Source organism: Periophthalmus magnuspinnatus, chromosome 3 (assembly GCF_009829125.3).
Source record: "Periophthalmus magnuspinnatus isolate fPerMag1 chromosome 3, fPerMag1.2.pri, whole genome shotgun sequence".
Classification (NCBI taxonomy): Eukaryota; Metazoa; Chordata; class Actinopteri; order Gobiiformes; family Gobiidae; genus Periophthalmus; species Periophthalmus magnuspinnatus.
The window spans coordinates 12268335-12286189 of NC_047128.1; the positions used below are offsets into that span (position 1 = coordinate 12268335).

Below are 17855 nucleotides of genomic sequence, written 5' to 3' on the forward strand. Positions count from 1 at the left end.
GTGATTATTACCCTGTACCCTGGCTACAATACACATGTGGACAAAATTGTTGGTACCCTTCAGTTAATGAAAGAAAAACTCACATTGCTCACAGAAATAACTTTAATCTGACAAAAGGCAAGGCAAGGCAAGGCAAGTTTATTTGTATAGCACAATTCGTACACAAGGTAATTCAAAGTGCTGTACAGAATAAGAAAGACATTAAAATCACACAAATCAAACATAAATAATCACAAATAATCATCATAAAATCAACATTAAAAGAGAAGAGTGCAGAATAAAAACCTGTCAGTCATATGCACAGCTAAACAGAACTGTTTTGAGTCTGGATTTAAACATTGTCAAAGTAGAGGCCTGTCTCACATCTTCAGGAAGACTGTTCCAAGTTTTAGCTGCATAAAATTTAAACGCTGATTCCCCATGTTTAGTCCTGACTCTGGGCACCAGCAGGAGGCCGATCCCTGAAGTCCTCAAATTGCGAGATGGTTCATATGGCACTAACATGTCGGAGATATACTTTGGACTTAGGCCATGGAGAGACTTATACACAAGCAGAGCTGCTTTAAAGTCTATTCTTTGAGCTACAGGAAGCCAGTGCAGAGACCTGAGCACAGGACTTATGTGCTCATACTTCCTGGTTCTAGTCAGGACCCGAGCAGCAGCATTCTGGATGTACTGCAGCTGTGTTAAGGCTCGTTTGGAGAGGCCAGTGAGCAGGCCGTTACAGTAGTCTAACCTACTGGAGACAAATGCATGGATAAGTCTCTCTAAGTCTGGCTTCGACAGTATACCTTTGATTTTTGCAATGTTTTTTAGGTGGTAAAAAGCTGCAGATGTTATTGATTTGATGTGGCTGTTAAAGTTCAAGTCTGAGTCCATTATTACCCCTAGATTTCTAGCCTGATTTGAAGGTTTTAGAGAGAGAGACTGGAGGTGACTGCTGACACTTTCTCTATGTTTCTGTGGGCCAAAGATGATAACTTCAGTCTTGTCTGAGTTTAGCTAGAGAAAGTTGTTTTGCATCCACACACTGATCTGTTGGATGCAGTGGCAGAGTGAATCCACTGGTCCATATTCACCTGCTGCCAGTGAGACATAGATCTGAGTGTCATCTGCATAGTTAAAGTAATAAAGTAATAATGAATTAAAATTCTATGAAATTTAACCAATGAAAGTCAGACATTTTTCAACCATTCTTCAACAGAATTATTTAAAAAAATAAAATCATGAAACAGGCCTGGACAAAAATGATGGTATCCCGAGAAAAGACTGAAAATAATGTGACCAAAGGGACATGTTAATCCAAGGTATGTCCACTAATTAGCATCACAGGTGTCTACAATCTTGCAATCGGTCAGTGGGTTGTCACTGCTGTTTGGTGACATGGACGGTACCACACTAAACATGGACCAGAGGAAGCAAAGGAAAGTCTCAGGAGATTAGCAAGAAAATTATAGACAAGAATGTTAAAGGTAAAGGCTATAAGACCATCTCCAAGCAGCTTGATGTTCCTGTGACTACAGTTGCACATATTATTCAGAACTTTAAGATCCATGGGACTGTAGCCAACCCAGGATGTAGCCACAGGAGGAAAATTGATGACAAATCAAAGAGACGGATAATACGAATGGTAACAAAAGAGCCCAGGAAAACGTCTAAAGAGATTAAAGGTGAACTTCAAGCTCAAGGAACATCAGTGTCAGATCGCACCGTCTGTCGTTGTTTGAGCCAAACTGGACTTAATGGGAGATGACCAAAGAGGACACCATTGTTGAAAACAAATAATAAAAAAGACAGATTGGAATTTGCCAAACTACATGTTAACAAGCCACAAAGCATCTGGGAGAATGCGCTATGGACAGATGAGACAAAAATCGTACATCAGCTCTATGTTCACAGATAGAAAAAAATAAGCACATTAAGAAAAGAACACTGTCCCTACTGTGAAACATGGAGGAGGCTCTGTTATGTTCTGGGGCTGCTTTGCTGCATCTGGCACAGAGTGTCTTGAATCTGTGCAGGGTACAATGAAATCTCAAGACAATCAAGGGATTCTAGAGAGAAATGTGCTGGCCAGTGTCAGAAATCTTGGTCTCAGTCGCAGGTCATGGGTCTTGCAACAGGACAATGACCCAAGACACACAGCTAAAAACACCCAATGGCTAAGAGGAAAACATTGGACTATTCTAAAGTGGCCTTCTATGAGCCCTGACCTAAATCCTATTGAGCATCTTTGGAAGGAGCTGAAACATGCCATCTGGAAAAGGCACCCTTCAAACCTGAGACAACTGGAGCAGTTTGATCATGAGGAGTGAGCCAAAATACCTGCTGAGAGGTGCAGAAGTCTCATTGACAGTTACAGGAATTGTTTGATTGCAGTGATTGCGTCAAAAGGTTGTGCAACAAAATATTAAGTTAAGGGTTGCAACATTTTGTCCAGGCCTGTTTCATGAGTTTATTTTTTTAAATCATTATTTTGAAGCATAGTTGAAAAAAGCAATGTCTGACTTTCTTTGGTTAAATTTCATAGAATTTTTACTTATTATTACTTTTGTCAGATTTAAGTTATTTCTGTAACCATTATGAGTTTTTCTTTCATTAACAGGTACAGGTACCAACAATTTTGTCCACGTGTATAGCTACATAGGCTACATAAACTCATGGCCTCACATAAGCTTATATTTGTTCAGACAAACTTTGGTCATATATACAGTTGATCATGTAATAGGACTGCACAATTCATCATTGTCAAATTAAAATTTCAGTTGGTACAATTATCAAATCACAAAGTCTGAAATTATTTAGATAACAGAATGTCATCTGCAAAATACTTGCCCCTTTTATAATACAAAAATCTTCTTATACCTGTAGTTTAGACCTCTACACCTCTACCTCTGTTCTGAAATTCATAAGTTAGTTTCAGGAATCAGCTCATGGTAATACTGCTGGACCTGTTTACAGTGTTCACTTTGAACAGAATAGTACTTTTTAAACATACATCATAAATGTAATTTCAAATTTTTTTTTTGTGACTGTCAAAAATCTTGAAAAGAAAAAACTGCACTATACACTAGTGTTGTCAAAAACTAGATCCTCATTTGAGCAGGTATTGATACTAAAACAGACATGGGACAGAAATTAACCTTTCCTGAATAGCTTTAGAATGGTCTTGAGCTGTATTAGAGCAAGTATAAGACCACATAGACTAGCATGGACCACTATGGAACCTACCTGGAACACTGAGGAATTAATAAGGCCACATGGGAATATAAAAGAAAGTACTATGATTTAATGTTGAAAATTGTATTGTCTAAAGAAAGAGTGTTTTTTATTATTATGGTATCAGAATTGATATTGATCATAATTTATGTGAAAAGGCATGTGAAAGCAAGCGGCCTAAAAACTTGGCACAGTTACACCACCAAAATTCCTGTCAACTATTATGAGAAGATTGTGGAAGGATATCCAAAACGTTGACTCAAGTCATAAAGTTTAAAGGCAATGGCACCAAATACTAATGAAATGTATGTAAACTTCTGACTTTGAAAAATTGTCTGAAAAAATCCTTCTCTCATTATTCTGGCATTTAGCATATAGAAATAATTTTGGTAATCCTAACTGACCTAAAACATGAAAAGTTTAGTCTGATTTCATGTCAGACAGAGAGAAAATGTGTGCGTCTTTTTATATAGTGTATGTAAACTTCTGATTTTAACTGTATTCAAACTATATCATACTGTGTTTCAGATTGAGGCGGGTCAGTACTGCACGTTCGTCATCTCGTCTGACGGCTCGGTGCGCGCTTGTGGGAAGGGCAGCTATGGACGCCTGGGTCTGGGAGACTCTAATAACCAGTCCACCCTGAAGAAGCTCACGTTCGAACCACACAGAGCCATAAAGAAGGTGTCTTCGTCCAAAGGGTCTGACGGGCACACCCTGGCATTCACCACAGAGGGGGAGGTGTTCAGCTGGGGAGACGGTGACTACGGCAAACTGGGCCACGGCAACAGCTCCACACAGAAGTACCCCAAACTCATACAGGGGCCTCTGCAGGGGAAGGTACGGACTGACACACCTATAATAGGGGTGGGACGAGACACACAAGATTGTGTCCACAAGAAGGAGACAAGACAAGATTTTGACATATTTTGTAATGAATAAATAGTGTAATCCAGTTCAGAATTTTGGCATCACTGTTTTTATTTATTTTATGGCATGAGTGAGCCATCATTGTAGTACAGCTATTTAGAACTACAACTTCTCAAATTGTATAACCAGCTCCTTGAACCGCCACCTTTTTAACTTGGTGGAGTGATTTGAGCACTTGAATGATCCTGGGAGCTATGTTATCGGGGGCTTGTAGGGTGACCTATGGCAAACGTCTCCTGGGGGACGGGTCAGACCAAGAGCGGTTCAAAAGTCTCTCATGACTCACGAAGTAAAAGAGCAAGGCCAGTTACGTCGCCCGGACCAGCCTTACCAGGGACCCATCCTAGAGCCAGACCTGGGGTGGGTGCTCTACAGAGAGCACCTGGTGGCCGGGCCTTTCCCCATGGGGCCGGTCGGGCCTTTTCCCAGGTGAGGCCGTCCTCCCATAGATCGACCACCTGCGGGAGGATCTGTGTGGGGCTGGTACGAAGAGATTTGGGCAGCAGTTGAAGGTGGGAACCTTGATGACCGGATCTCCAGACATGGAGACTGGATCTGGGGACATGGAATGTCACCTCGCTGGGGGGTAAGGAGCCTGAGCTCCACGCATAGCTTGGGCTCTGGAACCCAACTCCTTGAGAGGAGCTGGACTTACGCTGGTGTGGCCTTGCTTATTGCCCACAGCTCAGCCGCCACGTGTTGGAGTTCATCCCGATGAATGAGTGGGTTGGGTCCCTGCGCCTGGTCGGGAACAGTTCTCTCTGTGTTGTTTCGGCTTATGGGCGAAATGGCAGTGCAGAGTACCTGCCCTTCTTGGAGTCCCTGGGAGGGTTACTAGACTGTGCACCAACCGAGGACAACGACCGGAGGACTTCAACGCCCACATGGGTAACGACAGCGACACCTCGAGGGGTGTGATTCGGAAGAACGGCCTCCCTGATCTGAACCCGAGCAGTGTTCTGTTATTGGACTTCTGTGCTACTCACACAGTCCATAATGAACACCATGTTCGAGCACAAGGGTGTCCAACAGTGCACGTGGCACCAGGACACCCTAAGTTGGAGCATTTTACATTTGATACCAAATATCAAAGTGCTAGAGAGTAAAAACAAGAAAAAGACAACAGTTACAATTTTAAAAGGTTTGCTGTAGGCATTTTAGTTATTTTTTAAAAGCATCTGCCGTCTGTGGAGCCCTAAGATGGTCTGGTAGGGCAAACCACGGGGAGCGACACCCTCAAAGGCCCTGTTCCCTATGGTCTTGAGCCTTGTCCTGGGGGGGACTGTAATTGTGCATAATCATATCAAATGATTTGTGTTTTTTCCAGGTGGTGGTGTGTGTGTCTGCTGGATACAGACACAGTGCAGCGGTCAGTGAAGATGGAGAATTGTACACATGGGGAGAAGGGGACTTCGGGAGATTGGGTCAGTCAAGCCTCAATAATTTAAGGCGCTGTACCTGATTTTTATTGTCTTATTTTAAACAGGACAGGAACAGTCCAAAGCTATTTCTCACTTACCTAACTTCTTCCTAATTATTTACAGTGATGAGTTTATAAGCACTTTTCATGCCACTTTAATGGTCAATGGTGATCAAACTAATGTGGTTTCAGTAAGTTTTAAACTTTGTTGTGTTTGTAGGTCATGGAGACAGTAACAGTCGTAACATCCCCACTCTGGTCAAAGACATCAGTAATGTTGGAGAGGTGTCATGTGGAAGCTCACACACCATTGCTTTATCCAAGGACGGCCGCACAGTGTGGTCCTTTGGAGGTGGTGACAATGGTATGGAACAGCTTTGGGACATTTAAATATGCTTTCATTTAGAAGCATTGATTTTTTTGACTGGGAAATAGAACTGCAACAATATATTGCAATCAAATTGAAATCACAATTTGGTTTGGTGCAATCATCAAATGGAAAAAGCTGCAATTATTTAGATCAGTGTTTCTCAAACTGTGGTATGTGAGTTGAATTTGTTTTGTTTTTTTAGTTCATTCTATCTACTTTTTTGTTTTCTTTTGGATTTTCTTTTGGATTTAGTCCTAGATTAGACCTTGAATAGCTTAGACCTCTACAACCATGTTCTCAAAGTCATGGGATTCTTCTATTAGTCTATCAATACACATTTCAGTCTCAAGCATTAATTGTCCTGGAGTAGATTTCAGTGTGCAATCATAAAAATATTCGCAATAAAATCTTTTTCCAAATGCTGCAGCACTCTTTCACTCTGCTTCATCTCACCACATGTATTTGTTTTCTCTCCAGGGAAACTAGGCCATGGCGACACAAACCGGGTCTACAAACCTAAGTTAGTTGAAGCTTTACAAGGAATGTTTATAAGGAAAGTGTGCGCTGGGAGCCAGTCCTCTCTGGCCCTCACTTCCACGGGACAGGTACGGCCTCATTCCTGCACTTGTGAAACTGTACAGAATGTTTCACTGATTTACACTACACACTGGGGTAAATCAGATCAGCTAGTCACAGATAACTAGGCGGCTTAAAAAGCCAGCTAGTTACCTGTGACCTGGTCTGTTACAATGCGGCCCTCTGTATTTGTTACCCATATTATGGTTAGCATTCTCTATAATTTTCAGCTCTATGAATTCCGTCTTAATCACTGTCACTTGCAGCTCTTCCTGTGTTATAGTTAAATATATCATTTTTATTCTTTTTAGTCCTCCTGTGTTTGTATTGTAGGTGTCTCAGGGCACAATCACACTAGGCTTTTTAAACTGTGCCGTGTTGAAGCACAATTGTGAAGCGTTGTATGGCCCACACTGTCACCTGCACAACCGAACCGAACCATGGTCCGGTGACATCAACACAGAGTGCTGTTTGTTTGCAACAGCGTTACCACTTCAGTGTGATATGACCTTCAAATATCAGACAAATATGAGCACTGCTGCGATGTGCTTTGTCTTTTCACTGTTTTCCTCTTATGACCCACATTAGTGCACATGACAGGGCTCATATACCGTATTTTCTGGACTATATCGCTCTCGAGTATAAGTCGCACCAACGTAAAAATGCGCAGTAATGAAGAAAAAACATATATAAGTTGCATTTTTGGGGGAAATTTATTTTACAAAATCCGAGACCAAGCACAGACATTTTATTTTTAAAGGCAAGTTAAAATAATAACAGTAAAATAGAGAACAACAGGCTGAACAGCAGTACAGCATGCTAACATAACACATATGCTGGCTTGTCCCCAAACACGAGACATGAATGTTCTTTTCACTGATGTTTATTGTGGTGTTTCTTCTTCATCACAGTTCACACTGTAGAACTAGCAACACATAAAATATAACATAAGCTCTGGCTCATATTACATATACACACAAAATGCATTTGAACGCATGGAAAATATACATACCACTTTGGCCAGCTAGTAAACCAACCGGTGAACTGAAAACTTTATATTTTACTGTTCAGTTGTTTCTTAAATAGTGCTCTGTCAGGTAAGACTTCACATTAGCATAAAAAAAAAGGCTGAACCGGAAGACAGGAAGCAGTTTTCACAATTTTAAACTAATCAGATAAAGCATAAAAAACAAGCTAACAAGTTTACTCTCGATCTTACTCCAAGTCACTAAATCCATTGAATTCTTCAGCCTGGGTAGTGCTTCTGAACAACTCTGTCGGCTCCAAAAGTAGATGAAGCACTGCTCCGGAAGTAGATGAAGTGCCACTTCTGCTTCCACGTCGATGCCATTCTGGCGCACAAGCCTTGAGTGCCCTTGCGCAGTTGTCAGTCTGACAATAACAAAGATGTGAAATTATATATTTTAATAATTTCACATATAAGTCACATCTGGCCAAACTATGAAAAAAAGTGCTACTAAGTGGTACTGAAATCATGCATGTGCGCATACATGAGCAACTGGGCCATGCTTTGGCCCATCTCCTCCAACCTCACTAAAGTGCAACCCTGGGCACAGTTGGCTTACACTAGACAAACGTAACATGCTTTAGAGGCTATCCGTGCTTGAGCACAGTTCAATTAGCCTAGTGTGAGTGCATATTTTCTGACTGTCTCCTTGTTTGCAGGTGTATGCGTGGGGCTGTGGTGCCTGTCTGGGCTGTGGCTCATCTGAGGCCACAGCTCTCAGGCCTAAACTCATCGAGGAGCTGGCTACAACTCGAGTGGTGGACATCTCTATAGGAGACAGCCACTGCCTCGCACTCTCACATGGTAAATATCTTTTACTTTTAATATTTAGTTTTGTAATGTGTTCCTCAGCTGTTTTTTTAAAAAGTTTATGACTTCCAATATGGAGGCTGGCAATGTAATTATAATCCTTTAAACAATCTGACAGTCAGGAGAGATTGTTCTTTGGTGATTCAGTGCTGCTCTGTTTAAAGCAGCACTATGCATATTACCCACTCACCCACTTCTATTGTTCAGCCACCTTCATACACTGAAAGAGTGACAGGTGGATTTAACAGATCAGTGGAATATGAACTCTTAAAATATATTTAGCTGTATTGTGTTGTCAAGATACAAAAACTTCAACTGTACTAAGGAATAGACTCAATACTCAATATTGATTCAGATATCACAATGATAATAACAAAAGTATCAGATTTTTGCCGACCATACACCTAAATGCATTATAAAGCCATATTGTGTGCACATGAATCTTGATAAAATAAAGATTTACATTCTTGTACAGTCACGATAATGGAATTTTCAACCAATACCGTTAACATCATTTGAAGATGTGTGTCATCGATAACTGATAGAGTAAAACCAATGATACATTATAAATGAACCTGATTTTGAAATGTAAAACTTTATTTGTTTTACTTTATAGGTCTAAATGTGACTAAAGCAGACCTTAAAAATATGACATTTACAAACATGAAGTAATAGTAATAAGTAATAATAATGGGTTGTAGTTTCTCATAAGTGCAATATCATTTAATTGTAAACTTCCTATGTTCTTGTAATGTTTCACACAGGCCACATTCATTCTTCTTGCCACATGTTTGTTTTATTTTGTTATTTTGCTTATTATTAACAATATGCTTCAGATAATTCATATTCTATCTGTGGGTTTCATGCTTTGTGGAACAAACAACAAGGGAAAGGGAAGGGCCTGCAACACCATGGCTGCTCCTTTAACACGAGATGGATTCTGAGTGACACAAGCTCAAAGCAGACACTGTGTATAATATTGTGAACATAAACAATGAATAAAAAGAGGCAAACTCTTCTCACTGAATGAAATGTCTTCTCTTCAAAACTTTTATAGGACTTGTTACATTAAACGTGAGAATCCTGTATCCCCTCTCCCGTGTCGTGGGGCTGGTATAAAGCTGTTTTGCTGAAATATCTTTCCTCCAAACCTAAAAGAAGCCCATATATGCATACACTTCCCCTCTGCTCTCTGCTTCTGATGCAGGGCTTGAGCAGGGGGTGGAGCAACCAATCTGATGCAACAAAAGCCAACACACAGAGTAAATTTATTTAAGATTAAACTGTTCGATCCAGGGGCTATGTATGCAACTGATTTAAACTACCAAGTTTCAGTTAATTTTAAGAAATATGTGAAGTTTTTAGTCTTTGTAATAACAGACATGTCTCCTTCAGATCTTGCTGTTATTGTCAAACTGTATTACAGTTTAAAGCAAAGTTTTATGATAGTGTGGTTGTGTGGTATTGTGGTGGTTTTTTGCATTCTTTTTGTTTCATATGTGTACACCTGGCCCCTCACCTGTCCCTCCACTCAAATTTCCTTTGTTCAGTCTCGCCTGTATTCTCTGGTCTTCCTCTGTCAGGCTAAAGCTGGCACACAAGATAACATTTATCTAGAATACGACAGGGGCAAGTCGGCTAATCTAAACACAAATGGTATCTTAAAGCAGTTTTATGTTCTGAGTTTTAAATTAGCTTTGTACTGTTTTCTTTCTCAGACAATGAAGTGTATGCGTGGGGCAATAACTCCATGGGGCAGTGTGGGCAAGGGAACTCCACTGGACCCATCACCAAACCAAAGAAGGTGGTGGGTTTAGATGGAGTCGCCATCCAGCAGATCTCAGCCGGGACGTCCCACAGCCTCGCCTGGACTGCACTGCCCAGAGACAGGTGAGAACGCAACAAACCTGATTTCAGTAGGGTTAGTCTACCAGTAGGGTTAGTCTACCACTAAATTTGAACCTGGTTTTAAAACAACAAAGACCTAAATCTGGACTAAGTCATGCCTAAACTGGGTATAAATCAGATTTTTAATTCTTTACTAAAGCGTATGTGAAAGTCATATTTAAACCACCTGAGTAGTCTGATTTTATCACAAAAAGCTGCTTTAACAAAATAAAAGTCTGGTATTCCAGCTTTTAATTTAACAGTGTAAAATATTTGTGTTGTCCAAATACATAGAAAATTGTAATACCATGCATAATATATATGCCAGGGTTTAGGACATCAAAACAAAGTTATGTTTGTAACTATGGTTCTATGAATCCCTACTGAAGTATTATCAGTATGATTAAGCGGTGCTTTAACCACAGACTGCCTCTGTCTTCAGGGATGAAATAGAATAAAAAATCCTTCAGTTTGGTACTCTGGACCAAAATCCTCCCTCATCATCTGATCACTGATAACACTGAATTGTTGAATTGTCTCTTGTTCACAGGCAGGTGGTGGCTTGGCACCGTCCGTACTGTGTGGACTTAGAGGAGAGCACTTTTTCTCATCTACGATCTTTTCTGGAGCGTTACTGTGAAGGCATCAACAGTGAAGTACCCCCACTGCCCTTTCCTTCATCCAGGTATATCAATTTGGACTGGGATATAATTGCTATTTATCGTCAAATAATGTGATTTGATTTCTGGGTGTCTTTGTAGAGGCCTAAACTAGATTATTAGGAGATTTATACAGAATAAATTTCCAAGACATTAAATTACCTAAATTACTGCAGCCTTTGTGATTTGGTCATTGTAACCATTGAACTTGCACTTAAATATAAATTGCAATGTTTGTGTCAGAAAATGTACCATAAATTGCTCTGTTTAAAACTTAAATATTTGTGTTTTATCATCAGAGAGCATCATAATTTCCTGAAGCTGTGCTTGCGCCTTTTGTCCAATCATCTCGCTCTGGCGCTGGCTGGAGGCGTGGCCACCAGTATCCTAGGACGACAGGCCAGACCCCTCAGAAACCTGCTCTTCAGACTCATGGACTCCTCTGTGCCTGACGAAATTCAGGAGGTAAAAAAAAGTACAAGCTTTATCACATTTAAGAATATGATGATGTCATATTTTCAGGTGAAAGGCAGGGGCCTATATAACACTATGGGAGACAGACAGACAGATTTTGAAATGAATATCCAAACATATTCCATAAATATTATATATATATCATTATTTGTTGGTGATTTATTAAAAAAAAACAAAAAACTCTTTGGTATTGAACAGTGCCACCACTTTCTGAAGCTATTATGAAAAAAATAAAATAACTTTTGTTTTATACTGACAGGGAAGAAGTTGAATTTATTTCTAGTTTTGTTTCATGTGGATAGGCCCAGTAATTACAGATATTAACCGTAAACCAGGTCAACAGGTCTGCAATCTGACCTGTCCCCATAGCCTTGGGCACCCAAAGAGCCATTTGTTTCCACAGAAGAAAAGCACTGGGAGCCGCAAAAACTTTTTGACATCTAAAATGAAGATAACACTGTATATACTGTTTTTTTTGTTTGTTTTTTTTTTAAATTTAGGCTTTGTATTACCAACTAGTGTGTTGCTTATGAAATCCATGAAGTGTTACAGAGACTTCTGCTCTGAACCTCTGCGCACAGCGTCTGCAAATAGGGGCTGTAGAAGTCACTTTCATCTTTACACAGGACTGTAAGCTGTCATCTGTGAGGTGTGAGCGGTGTTTGTTTTTAATATAGTTCATGGTGTAGAATAGCTGCTTACATACGCATGTGGATCCGAAGATCAGCAGGACTCCAAATGCATATTTCTCGATAAATGCATGGCTTTTTAGCGGCGTTTTGGTGCTTATTTTGAGCGACAAAAAATAATAAAATGTAATTTTATTTTAATATTTCGAGATCACAATAATCTTCCAATTTAAACTGCAATTTAAAAAAGAACTAACACAAATAAAATACACTTGAATTAAATACTTATAATTTATTTTCCCAAGGATGAAAGCCGCATACGACTGTAAATATAACTGGACATGGCTAGTAGCCATGTTCCAAATAGGAAGTCAGCATGGGGGTGATTTGGCTCCTTTTGCTCTGGCACCAATTCACTTTTTATTGAAAAAATGTTGCCCCTCTCTGTAACTGTAGCTGTCATATTGGTCTTAAAATATTCACATTAACCTGCTCTACATGATCCTGGGGTTTTTCACTACTGTGTTCGTAAGTCAAAATATGAACTTTATTAAGCGACCAATCAGGTGCCTTGTTTCCCCGAGGTCACTCCTGGTAGTGTTAGCAACAGGTTTAATTATCAGCGTTGCTAAGGCACCCACCTCTGTCACACCAGTGGGGCAGGCAGGCAGAGGTGTTACCTTGAACACCCTTGCTCCGGATTGGCTCCTGATTAGCCACTATAACCACTAGGTGTGTGCAAAAATATCGAAATATCGTATCGTTTCATTTAATGACACAGTATTGATACCGTGGGCTACTGTATCGATATATTGCCTAGAATATTTTTTGTATATTTTACCAAATTATTCTGTCTCAGAGCGTCTAAAATACCTGTCCTAACATGTGTGGAATTTTTCTTTGCTGACATGGCAAACATTCAACCTGACCTGATTTCTTCCTGCCAAACTAATAAAACACCTGTGCAGTATAATAACTGGGTCAGAACAAAAGTGTATTGACCTGTTGAGTACTGGATAGTTTTATTATTTAAGATAGATCGATAGATAATAGATCTTTTTTGTTATAACTTATCCTCACCAAAGATGAGCCTGGAGTTTTGTTTTGTGTCATTATTCTCAGTTTCTTGTGCTGAAAATGTTTGGCCTTTGTCGGTTCACCCTTTTTGAAGTCCATACTCATTTGGTGACAAGGTATAGGAGTCTAAAGATTGAAGTATGCGCAGTATAGGACCTTAAATGTAAAGGTGATATTAACTTCTTGTTATATTGTCGTGGCCTTGCCTTCAATTGGTGGCAAGTTTCTGTGTGGAGTTTGCATATTCACCCTGTGTCTGGATGGGTTTTTTCCAGGCACTCAGGTTTTCCTCAACAGTTCAAAGCACTATTTTTAAAATCCTCCAGCTAAGGTGGTCCTAACCAAGACTAGTACACCCTAACCTTACATTTAAATTCTGTTCTTCATTTGAGTATAATGCCCTAGCTTTAAACATTCCCCGTTTCTCTCCTCAGGCTGTGATTGAAACTCTGTCGGTAGGAGCCACAATGCTGCTGCCTCCGCTCAGAGAGAGGATGGAGCTGCTCCACACTTTACTGCCACAGGGACCTGACCGTTGGGAGAGCCTCTCCAAAGGACAGGTACACTGGGCTGCGGAGGCTAAGAGTAATGAGAATAATTTTAAGGTTCCTTAGGATTTCATATTTTAACTGAACTGAATAAGAAGAAAACATGAGGCAAAAAATGTATTAGTAACTATGACTTCTTTTTTTTTCCAACATAGTCAATAAATGAATTTTAACCTTGAACTCAAACGTTACCTAACTGGTAGCTGCATTCATGCATAGGGATTTCTGGGAATTCTAGTTTCTCAATTACCAATAAAAGTTTTCTGTCTTTTTCAACAAATATCCTTGGTCAGCCTCACTGTACAAAAACTTTATTTACTTTTACTTTACTGTTTCAAAATACACTTTAAATAATAACTAGTTGTAACTTTATCATTTCAAGGACTTATGCTAACACCAAATAATCTAAAGCATAATCTGAGTGTACTTCTTCCTGATTGTGCAGAGGATGCAGTTGGATATTATCCTAACTAGCCTGCAGGACCACACCCACGTGGCCTCTCTTTTGGGGTACAGCTCCCCTGCAGACGGCCCTGAGCTGCTCTCTGGCTCTGGGTTCACCCAGTCTCCAGACCCAGACTACAGCAGCCCGGGTAGCCACCCCGACACCCACCTCGCAGAGATCCTCATGAAGACACTGCTCAGGAACCTTGGATTCTACACCGTGAGAACCATTTAGTCATTTATACTTTTGTTTCAGTGGTGTGGTTGGTGTGGTTCACGTTAGTGTAGTTACCCAACAAATGAAAATAAATTATATTTTATGTGCTTTGATAACCAGTGCATTGGAATGTTGTGTCTTTGGGCGATGTGATGTTGTGTGATTGGTTGTCACTTGTCAGAGAGGCAGCCATGCCAGTCTGCTCCAGTCAAAGAGTGTGGGAAGTGAATGAATAATCCATAAGATTGTAAAGAGATTTGAGTGACTAGAAAAGTACCACATATGACTAATGCTTTCATATTAAATATTCATAAGCAACAAAATGTGTTCCTGTTGCCAGTAAGTTGATGCATTACACCATTTATTGTCTTATATAATGTGTCATTAAGGCCACTGAAGGTAGACTCAAATCCTGGGGGGGACTGCTAATGCCAAAGAGTACAATACACATTTGAATTTAATTGCACACATTTTAGTTTAGTTTAAATTTTAAATGTAAACAAATGGAGATCCAAATATTTAAGATCATCAATGATCCACTTGGGTCTTTTTAATGAAGAGGTCTATATAGGTCCAATCCTCTGTCAGTAAAAGTATGTGGTTTTAGGCAGAGTTAAGACTTTGACTTTTTTGTGTTAAATGGCACTGATGAAATGTCTATCTCGTGTATGTTCATGAAACTATTATTAAAACCCATATTTAATTTGGGTTTAGAAAGAAAAACTGTGAACCCATGCTATCCTAGACCAATATGTCACAACATATGTACAGGAACCCTCTTAATTTAAACCTATACAATTTAAATGTTTTTTTTTTTTATGCACATGTATACATTTTTGTTTTGGGTCAAAATTACAGTTTTGTCTAAGGTTAATAATAGTTGCTGTTACTGTTAAATAAGTAGACATTGCGTAAATATGTGCATTTTTATTTTTCAATGTATTCAATGCTTAACTTTATCTGTCCCTATCTGTCCATCTGCCCTGAAGAGATGCACTGTCTGATTTCTACAGTTAAGTCTGTATTTCCTCTTCCTCTTCTGCGTTACCAGTAGGCCTTGGTCAACTAAAGAAATTCTTGATCAACTAAGGACATGTTCTGCCAATCGATTGGTCAACTAAAAAGGGGGTGTGGCCAAAACTCTCTAAACTATTTAGGATCTCAATGTATCTGACACAAACTGCAGTCACAAGACTACACCTGCTGGGGAGTTCATGCAAAAACAACTATTTATGCAGAGAAATGACCAGGAAACAATGTGTTTGAAGACAGATTAAACTTGTGAATCATGAGTTGAATCTGCCTTTTTACAGATAAATACAAAAATATCTTCTCTTCAGCTAATTCAGTCATTCATCAATTTCTTATTTCTGCTGATGTCCCATATAAATCCTTTTAATTTAAATAAAATGAGTAGTTGACTAAAACTAATTTTGGTCCACTTAGTCAATATCTACTGATTAATCGACTAAATGACTAGAGGCCTACAGCCCTAGACTAAGAATTGAACAAGATGAAGAATAAAAATAAAAGTCAAATTCCTTTTAGTATATAATTTAATCTTAAGTTCTGTCCATGAGCCCTGAGCAGATGCTTTGTCTCCTTTCTACAGTGAGGTCCATATTGCTTGTTTCTCTCATGCGTCACCAGTAGAAGAGCATTTAGTTTTATTGCGGCTTATCTTCCCAAACACAGCAGCAGCTTGTTCCTGTCTCATTCTCTAAAGGTCTCACTGTTCTGAGTCAGAGGAAGGAACAAGTAATGATGATAATTACACACTTCTGTCCCACAATTATATTTTGATTGCTTTGTAGTTACAGCAATTAGTAATACATTAAGCTCTTCACAGGTGAAGTGACAAACAGATGGTCTGTTGTTAGTGAATATTTTTTCAACAAAGCTGAAAAATGTGTGATTGTCAGAGCACTGGTTTATTGCATTGTTAAAACTTTTACATATTTTATTTAAATTGCATATTTCAAAGACATCTCAAAGTGCCTGGTGGTCTTGTTCTTATACAGTGGTCAGTATCTAATCAGGTTGGGTGATATGGACAATGGAAATTATATCTTATTTTTAATTTATCTTGATAATAATAAATTAAACTATATAATACTAGAAACACCTTGGAAGCTGTAGTTCCCTAAGTTGTTTCCTATGCCAAATGACTTCGAAGGTTAAATTTTAAAATTATCACACCATGTGAAGGTGTTTGTGCCATTCAGTTTTGCAGGGCGCTGTAGTGACTCATGAGCACCTTTCAAATCAGTGTTGTATATTGACTGGCTCATTGACAGGGGCATTTAAAGCCAAAGAACAGTACTTACTGGACCTTTTAGCTCGGGTACTACATGGAATTGAGTTTCGGTGCCCAGCCCTAACTATTTATTTCAGTGTTCAATACAATTCAATTTTGCAGTTGGGGTCCCAGGTCTGTTGCATGGCTAAAAGTTTGACCCCTGCCCTAAGGCTCCTTGTACCGTCCTGATTTTTAGATGTTTTTTAGATGTGTTGCATAGACCATTATTTTCCAAACGTGGTACGGGGAATAGTATTTCACGACAAATTTTACAAAGTTTTGGAAAATATGGACATCAATATCATTTTAATAAGACAATATAATAGTAACAATTAACATCAGACATATGACCAGCTGTCTATGTTTGTATATCTCCATTCTGTGCAGGACCAGGCGTTTGGTGAACTGGAGAAGAACAGTGATAAACTGCTCCAAGGCATGTCCTCCTCTGACAGCAGCCAACCCGCTCACCTGCACCAGCTGCTCTGCTCTCTACAGAAGCAGCTGCTAGCATACTGCCACATCAATGCTGTCACTGAGGTACATACGTTTATTCAGATATGTTTTGGAGAAGTTGTTGCCTCAATAAGCACACTGTTTTTATACTTTTTGTACCTGTGGTTTCAGACCTCCAGCAGTGTGGCTCTGCTCCACAAACACCTCCAGCTGCTGTTGCCTCATGCCACCGACATCTTCTCTCGATCAGCCACTCTAATTAAAGAGAGCTCCTGGAACGGCAGCATCAGAGAGAAACTGCAAGGTGAATACACGTGTTACAATGGCAATTGTTGTAATTGTCATCAACTATTAACAGTATCATATGTGTTAGAAAAGAGGTAGGTGACATGATGATATGGACTTGAACTGTGTAAAGTCCACATTAATATCAAATCTGTATTTATACCAAATGCAAGTCAAGGACAGTTTGATATCAACACAGATCCTGCAAGATTTCCAAAGTTTTTAAAACCAATGCATGCATTTACACTTACACATGCATTTTTTACTTTTACTTTTCTGCGTACACTGGTGTGTAAATGTGTGTGTGAATGGGTGAGTGGTTCCTTGTTGTAAAGTGCTTTGAGTGCCTTGAAGGTAGAAAAGCGCTATAGAAATTTACACTGACCACTGGGCATGGGTCGGGGGAGGTGCAGGGAGGAGTCTATTTTTCCCTGACATTGCAGTGGTAATAAATAGACTGTTAGACTAGTGTTGGACTCTGTGTTGGTCAAATACATACCACAGTCATTAAATAGTCAATTTTATAGC

The 17855-nt window shown here is 39.5% G+C and overlaps 1 protein-coding gene across 3 annotated transcripts in view; it reads left to right on the forward strand.

Moving 5' to 3' along the window:
* The window catches only part of herc1 (HECT and RLD domain containing E3 ubiquitin protein ligase family member 1), a 90119-nt gene that overhangs the window by 7736 nt on the left and 64528 nt on the right, over positions 1–17855 (forward strand). For all 3 annotated transcript variants that reach the window (XM_033986177.2, XM_033986186.2, XM_055230237.1), the window contains exons 5-16: positions 3748–4059; positions 5477–5573; positions 5790–5933; positions 6417–6544; positions 8202–8346; positions 10071–10242; positions 10790–10924; positions 11198–11363; positions 13513–13638; positions 14072–14290; positions 16974–17126; positions 17214–17346. In XM_033986177.2, coding sequence (XP_033842068.1) covers positions 3748–4059; positions 5477–5573; positions 5790–5933; positions 6417–6544; positions 8202–8346; positions 10071–10242; positions 10790–10924; positions 11198–11363; positions 13513–13638; positions 14072–14290; positions 16974–17126; positions 17214–17346 — 1930 coding nt within the window. The remainder of the gene's footprint in view (positions 1–3747; positions 4060–5476; positions 5574–5789; positions 5934–6416; positions 6545–8201; positions 8347–10070; positions 10243–10789; positions 10925–11197; positions 11364–13512; positions 13639–14071; positions 14291–16973; positions 17127–17213; positions 17347–17855) is intronic.